Below are 8062 nucleotides of genomic sequence, written 5' to 3'. Positions count from 1 at the left end.
CCAGATGTCTTCACCAGTGAATTCTACCGAACGTTCAAGGAACACTGTCCTCCAACTCTCCCAAAAACACTGAAGAGGAGGGAATGTCACAAATTCACGTCACGAGGCCACCATCGCCCTGACTCCCCAGCCAGACAGACTACACAGCAATAAAGCCACATGCCAACATCCCTGATGAACACAGATGCAAAACCCTCCACAAAATATCAGCAACCCAAATCCAGCAACACATTGATAGGATAATACACCGTGACCACGAGGGGTTTATTCTCAAGATACAAGGTTGGTTCAATATTCAGATATCAATGAACGTGATACACCATATAAATAAAATGACGGATAAGCATTATATGATCATTATCACTAGATGCGGAGAAAGCATGTGGCAAAACCCATCATCCATGATGATAAAAGCTCTCAGCACAGTGGGGGTAGAGGGCACGTACGTCGACATAATAAAGGCATCTATGACAGGCCCACATATGTGGGCCTGGTAATTTTTTTATATGGGCAAAGACAACACATGAAAAACACACAAATGAGACCACATCGAATTAAAAAGCTTTCGCATCACAAAGAAAGCCATCACCGAAGGAGGAGATATTTGCAAATGGTGTATCTGATAATGGGTCAAGATCCAAGTTTATCCAGAACTCGCATAGCTCAACATAAAAACAAAAAACAAACCCAAACAATGGAATTTAAAAAAGGGCCGAGGACCCGTGCAGACGCTTCTCCGAAGAGGACACCCAGGTGGCCAACGGACGCAGGAAGGGATGCTTCACGTCTCTAACCGTCAGAGAGATTCCAATCAAACCACACGCAGCACCACCTCACGCCTGTCAGACGGCTGCCGTCAGTAATCCGCAGACAAGTGCGGGCGAGGGCGTGGAGAACGGGACCCCACGGCTGCTGGTGGGAGGCAGGCTGTGCAGCCTCGGTGGGAAACAGTGTGGAGATTCCTCAGAAAATTAAAAATAGAACTGCCATGTGACCCAGCCATTCCACTTCTGGGAATATGTCTGAAGAAAACCTAAATGCTGCTTTGAAAAGATATACGCACCCCTCTGTTCACTGCGCAAAATTTACAACCGCCGAGATACGGAGGCGACCTGGTGTCCGCGGGCAGGCGAGTGGCTAAAACGGCGGAGGTGCGTGAACACGACGGATGCACTCCCCGTGAAAGGAATGGAGTCTTGCCGTCTGTGACAACAGGGATGGGCCTAGAGCAGCGGTTCTCAGCCTTCCTGACGCCGCGGCCCTTTAATACAGCTCCTCATGTGGTGGTGACCCCCAACCATAAAATTATTTTCGTGGCTACTTCATCAGTCATGTTGCTACTGTTATGAATGTCATGTGAATATCTGATGTGCAGGATGGATTTAGGCGACCCCTGTGAAAGGGTCGTTCGACCCCCAAAGAGGTCGCTTCCCACAGGTTGAGAACCGCTGGCCTAGAGGGTAACGTGAAGTGAAATAAGTCAGACACTGCACGATATCGCTTACATGCGGAATGTAAAAGTCACATGAATGAACAAAACAGACACAAACTCAGACACAGAGAACAAGCTGTTAGCTGCACGATGGGAGGGAGCTGGGGGGGATGAGTGCAAAGGGAAGGGATCGAAAGTACAAATGGCGGTGGTGAGGCCAGTGGCGGATGTGAGCTCAGCAGGGAGCACGGTGAGCGGCCCCGCAGCAGCTGTGTGTGCCCGAGGTGCCGCGCTTACGGGGCGACCGCTTCGTAGTTACGTAGGAGCCTGACCACACGCAGTACACCTGCCGCTGCGTGACACTGTACGTCACCTCCGCTTGAAAAGCAAATTCTGAGAAAGAATACGTTACCGAGGAATAAACCACACAAAACGTTCAGATGAATAACTTTAAAATCACTTATAATGCTGTTACTTTAAGGCAATCTATTCAGTTCTAATCTCTGGGTCAGGAACAGGACCTTTGATAGTAAACTGGGGTGTATGATATGAGGTGTCAGCAAATCCAGCCTTCACTCGAGACACACAGAGGGTCAAGGGGCTGAGTGGTTACGATGATGACAAAGTCCACTCGCTAACAGACCCGGCGACACACACACTCTAACGTTTTCCTGGCCACCTGCTTCCTCCCGAGGGACTGGCTCTGGGGCAGAGGCACCCGCTGGTGTTGGCTGAGGCGGGGGGGGGGGGGGGGGGGAGAGGATGTGCCCGGGTGCCACGTGCCCACAAAAGCCCCGTCCACTTGCCTATCGGCACAGTGACTGTTTCCGGAGCCCGTTCTGTGACCCCCTTTGCAAATCCGATGGTGCATCTGCGCTGGCTGAGGAGCCCAGGGCCGCAGCCTCTGCCCCGCCCGCCCTGCGGGAGCCACCCGGTCCCTCGGGATGGTGGTACCTGCTCGCCGCTCCCCGAGCTGAGGGGAGGCACCAGCGGCACGTGGAGCGTTGCACCCCGTTCGAAGCTTTCAGGGGGGAAAAGCGGCCCCACCCCCCTCTGCCCTGGTTGCTGCCGTGGCTCTGGGGCGGGGCTGGCCCCGACGTTTGCTGGCTGTGAGCGGGGGGCTGGGCCCACCAGCCTCATCACATCTGGTGCCCCTGCCCGGCCCGCGTCATGGCGGCCGCCAGGGGGGAGCTGTGGCGCTGATGGTCACGGTCACGTGGGAGAACTGCACACGCAGCTGTGACAGCTGAGCCGCTCCAGGACGGCCCATGGCGGGGCCCTGCTCTGGACGGGGCGCCAGCCTTTCCGCCGAGGTGCCGACTGCTGCCGGAGCGCGAGTGTGACTGCGCCCCTGAGCAGGGCGTAAACGTGGTCCTAGAGGGTCTCGACCCAGCGAGTGTGAGAGGCTGGGAGAGGCTGGCGGCAAGGACCACGCGTGAAGGACGGGCTGGAGGGGCCGGCGGCAAGGACCACGCGTGAAGGACGGGCTGGGAGGGGCCGGCGGCAAGGACCACGCGTGAAGGACGGGCTGGAGGGGCCGCAAGGACCACGTGTGAAGGACGGGCTGGAGGGGCCGCAAGGACCACGTGTGAAGGACGGGCTGGAGGGGCCGCAAGGACCACGTGTGAAGGACGGGCTGGAGGGGCAGCAAGGACCACGCGTGAAGGACGGGCTGGAGGGGCAGCAAGGACCACGTGTGAAGGACGGGCTGGGAGGGGCCAGCAGCAAGGACCACGTGTGGAGGACGGGCTGGGAGGGGCCGGCAGCAAGGACCACGTGTGAAGGACGGCTGGCCTGTGTGTTTATTGGGTGAAGGGCTGGGAGGAGGAGGCCCCTCCCCGGTACCTAGCAGGTGGAGCGGACCACAGGCCGGAGTTCCGTTCCCTCTCGGTTCCTCGTGGAGCCCCCGGCGCCCTGCGGCCCCTCGCGGTGCCATCTGTTCATCCTCTTCACAAAACTCTGCAAGCAGGAGGGCGCGTGGCCAGGGCTGTGGCCTACATACGCTTGGCAGCCGTGTGCCTGGCCACATCACTTTGGGGAACTGAATCCTTAGAAAGTCCCCCCAGCCCTGGCTGGGTGGCTCAGTTGGTTGGGCATCGTCCCATGCGCTGAGGATCACAGGTTCACTCTCCTGTCGGGCACAGGCCCGGGACTGTGGGCTCGATCCCCGGGGGCGGCGGGCAGGGGCAGCCGATCGAAGTTCTGCTCTCACAGGGCGTTCCCCTCTCACATCAATATCTCTCCCCCCTTCTTCCTTCCCTCCCTCTCCCTTCCTCTCTCTAAAAACCTTTTTAAAAAAGTGTCCCCTATTGAATTAAAATATTGGGGGGAGGGGGGTAGATTTCCAAGTGGATTTTAAGTCAGAAAAGTGGGAACCGGAACAAGAAGCCCTGCCTTCGTCCTGCCATCTCCGGAGCACCTCCCGCGACTGCGGACATGTGACTCCGTGACTCCGCGGCTCCGCGGGCGCCTCCTGTTCGCATGGAGGCTGAGGACACGTCGTTACAGACGCGGAGGGGCTGCGCCTGCTGCTCTCAGAAGCGAAGGGGCTTTAACGCCTACGTTTTATGGCGACAGAACGAACGAGGATTATCCGGACGCCACTGGCCCCGACAGCGGGGAGATGAGAGACGCCCAGCTGTCCAAAGGCCCGTCTGCAGGGATGAGCAGGGACAGCTGCCGGGGCTGCCGGTGAGCAAAGGGCCCGCGATGGCAGACCCGCCGCCACCCGGCCAGACGGAGCCTTCACTGCAGCGACGGCCCCTGACCGACTGTGGGGGTGGCGGGTGCGCGGGTGCCAAATGCTTTGGGAAAAGATCAACTGCTAAACCCCAAACGTCAGAGAGGCCAGACCGAGCCATTAGCACCCACGGGGCTCAGACATGAGGCGTCCCCCCCTGTAGCCAGGGCCATGGGTCAGTGTTCACGTGCGGCCTCCCTCCTCTCCAGGGGTCTCAACTGGCCGGCTGAGTGGGAGCTCAGAGAACCCCCACTCCCCCCCCGCCCCCCCCCCCCGGCAGAGGAGACGCAGGCTGCCTGTCCCGGTGGAGGCCGAGGCTCCCCCGCCGGGAGCGTGCAGGTCGCCGCAGACGCGGTGTGTGCTCACCAATAGCTCGTGGTCCATGAAGTAGGGCTTTCCGGGCGAGCCGTCGTTCGTGTGCAGGTCAGCAGCCAAGCACAGCAGCAGGGCGCCCAGCACGGTCTCGAACACGGACAGGAAACTGTGCGCCACCAGGTAGGCGAGGGCGGCGGCCAGGAGCAGCGGCACGGCCCACACCTGCAGCGTGCGGTGGTAGTTAAAGGCCATCAGCCCTCCGAACACGGTCAGACACGCCACCAGCACCTGTCGGAGCAAGAGTGCGCTCACGTCCTCAGACGCCGTGGGAGCACTCAGAAAATGTCTCAGTTACTGCAGTTTCACACGTGTGCGTGCGTGGGGGACTGTGTGCGGGGCTGTGTGTGGGAGGGGAGGCCGTGCGAGTGTGTGACTGTGTGTGCACGACTGTGTGTGTGCGTGCGGGACTGCGTGTGTATGTGTGACTGTGTGTGTGCATGTGACTGTGTGTGCGCGTAGGACTGCATGTGTGCATGTGGGACTGCATATGTGTGCGTGTGGGACTGCGTATGTGTGGGCGGGGGGGGACTGCAGGTGCCCTGCGGCCAAGCACGCACGTCAGAACCGCTGGGACGATGAAAGGGGACGAGAACATGAAGCTGTGACAGGGAGCAGCCGTGGAGGAGGGGGAGGCGCCTCGTCTGCATTTATCTGGGGCCCTGGGGCCTCACTCTCACCCCGCAGTGCGCCCCACGGTAAACTCTTCATAAGCGCCCCTTGCACGTGCGGCGACGGTCCCGACAGGCACTGCCCTTAGCACGCGGTCACTTGCGCCCGAGGACTGGGCGGAGGGCTCCCCGTGCAGCGGGGGGGGGGGAGGGGGGGGGTCATCGGCTCCGTCCACATGCAGAGGTTCCATCTCCCGGACGGGACAAGGCCAGGTGGCACCCAATTCTTCAACAGCCACAGCGCCGCCAGCTGGAGTCTGCGGGCCCTCGGCGCCCGCGAGGGGGACGTGACGTCGGAGCGGCACTTGGTTGAACACACACACGGTCACCGGTGTCCACGGGTGCGGGAGGCTCTGGGCAACTACGGGCTCGTCATGGGAGACGAGGGAAACGGCTGCTCCCGAGTTAAATGAAAGGCACGTCTGTCTCAGAGGCGAAGCCTCGGCCCAGAGAGCGTCTGGGAACACGGTTATGAGAGAGCAGGCCGCCCGCCGTCTGCCTCGGTGGCCGGCGGCTCTGAAGGCGGCACCGGCCGCAGCGGTGCTTCTGCGGCGACCGCCACATGGAGCCTCTCGGCCGGCGGAGCCTAACGTATGTGCATGTCACACCCACCGGCTGGGCCCAGGCGTGCGGTGGCGTGTCATGGCGTGTCATGGCATGTCGTGGCATGTCACTGACCACAGCTCACCAGGACAGCAATGTGGAGAGACCAATGCTAGACCCTCGAACATCAGAGGCCAGACGGAGCCATCGGCGCCCACGGGCTCGCACAGGGATGCGGCCCCCGCGCAGCCAGGGCCTGGGTCAGGGCTAATGTGTGGCCCCCCACGGAGGCGGACACGCTACAGGAGCAGCCACGGGCCCCACAAGGGAGCCGAGGCCTTGTTCAGTGTGGGCCCTGGGGCTGGGGATCCAACACAAAGAGGAGGCAGGCGTCCGCCTTCGGGGGAGCCAGAGAGGCGCCCGCACGCCCAGCCCGCTGCAGGGCTGTGCGTCGGCCCCCACCCCGTGCCTGCTTATTATTCCGGGGACACGCCTCACCTTGCCTAGGAAGACGACGAAGTCCCCGAAGCAGCTGACCGACGTGAAACGACTCGAGTTCTCGGACAAGAGCCTGCGCGCGTCCTTCGCGGACGTACAGAACTCGGTCCCGTTGATGGCCGTGGCCACGTACGCGTTCTAGAATGACAGGCGGCAGTCAGAAAGATGATGCGCCGCGTGCCCGGTCTCAGAACAATGTGACGTCGGCTACGAGCGTCCCGAAGAAAACCGGTCACGAGGCGCCCGTAGCACATCCTGCCGCTGCGACGTCTCAGATTTCAGTTCTCACCGAGCGGCAGTCAATGGAGACACATAAGCACCTGGGGTCGGTAGGGTGGCTAGAGCATCGCACTACACACACATCGGCCCAGCTAGTGTGGCTCGATGGTTGAGCGTCGACCTATGATCCAGGAGGTGAGGGTTGGATTCCCGGTCAGGGCACAGGCCCGGGTTGCGGGCTCCATCTCCCGTGTGGGGCGTGCAGGAGGCAGCCGGTCCATGACTCTCTCATCACTGATGTTTCTCTCTCTCTCTCTCTCTCTCCCTCTCCCTTCCTCTCTGAAATCAATACAAATATATTTTTTAAAAGCATACGGGAACGAGGGCGGAGGAATGATGCTGTGACGCCCTGCAGAGTCCGAGGGCAGGAGAGGAAGTTGAGTGCCGGACACAAAGCAGCCCCCGGTGGCTGGTGAGCTGCCCCCAAGACCCGTGGGGCTGGAATCAGAGAGGCTGGGCCAGGGCGTCACCCCTTCCCGGGAGACCACGCCCTGGGAGGGAACTGAGCGCCCTGCAGACTCAGGAGTCACACCCATTCTAGTGGTCATTTTAATCTGCAATGAATGTAATTTCCATGGTGGGGGACTGGTACACATCATACTATTTCTAATATTTTGCTTTTATAAATAACTATGCAATGGACATCTTCACTTCCCGATTTTGGACCATTTCTTTAAGATAAACTTCCAGAAGTGGGATCACTAAGTCAAAGAGAGAGAGAGAGTGTGTGTGTGCGCGCGAGTGTGCTGCACGTGTGCACATGTGTTGTGTGTGCGCGCATGTGTGCACATGTGTGTTGTGTATGTGTGCACGTTCACGTGAGGAGGTTTCTTGGGTCATTTTTCCAAGCACCTTCCCTTGTAACGACACGATCATCTCTAAAGCACCTGTTCCTACATCTCCCTTCAAACCTCCACCAGCACCGCGTGCGCGGCCACTCCAGCGAGGGAGGAGCCGGTCGCTTTCCGGGGACCACACACAACCTGCCTGGTGTCGGCCATGCTCTGGGCTTGGACGAAGGATGAGAGTTTCCTCTCCTGACACAGGAGCCCGTCACACGGCCCCTTAGCAACGTCGCCAGGAGGCCACCACGGGGTCCCCCACAACCACTCAGCCCACAGCCTGCAGCCCGTGCGACGGTAACAGCGGTAACAGGTGAAGCCAAGGGCGGACCTGCCGCCCCCAGCGAACTCCCCCCTCAGCACAGCGGCAGGAGCCTGGCCCGCCCACCGGCTCCTGCTGTCGGAGGGACGTTCTCAGTCAGACGGCCGGGGAGGCCCCAGGAAACACCTTGGAGGGCCCACCCCCTCCTGGGCCGACGTAGAGGGAACCTGTGCATCGCTGGCCTGTGAAACCCCACTGGTGGCGGGTGGGAGCTGACCCGGGTGGGGGACCCACACCTGGCACAGGGAGGCCCAAACTCACTCGCTCGCCACTTAACGAAGCAGCTTCAATCACCCCCAGTTCCCAGAGCCTCTGACCGGGTCATCATTCCTGAGAACAGGTGTGTGTGTGGGGGGGGGGGGG

General features: G+C 60.4%; 1 protein-coding gene across 2 annotated transcripts in view; it reads right to left on the bottom strand.

Annotated features, from left to right (window-relative positions):
* Positions 1-2740: 2740 nt before the first annotated feature.
* SLC44A3 (solute carrier family 44 member 3) overlaps positions 2741-8062 on the bottom strand; it is a 28979-nt gene continuing 23657 nt past the window's right edge. The window contains exons 13-16 of one of the 2 annotated variants that reach the window (XM_081111956.1): positions 6257-6394; positions 4539-4775; positions 3278-3391; positions 2741-2783 (exon numbers count right to left, since the gene is read on the bottom strand). In XM_081111956.1, coding sequence (XP_080968082.1) covers positions 3278-3391; positions 4539-4775; positions 6257-6394 — 489 coding nt within the window. In that variant the 3' untranslated portion in view covers positions 2741-2783. Of the gene's footprint in view, positions 2784-3142; positions 3392-4538; positions 4776-6256; positions 6395-8062 lie in introns of those variants that run through there. The other variant, XM_081111957.1, reaches the window with a different exon arrangement.

Source organism: Myotis nattereri (genome assembly GCF_964212035.1).
Source record: "Myotis nattereri genome assembly, chromosome: 18".
Lineage (NCBI taxonomy): Eukaryota > Metazoa > Chordata > Mammalia > Chiroptera > Vespertilionidae > Myotis > Myotis nattereri.
The sequence above is the reverse complement of the archived record's forward strand: the minus strand, read 5'-3'. Positions and strand labels throughout refer to the sequence as shown.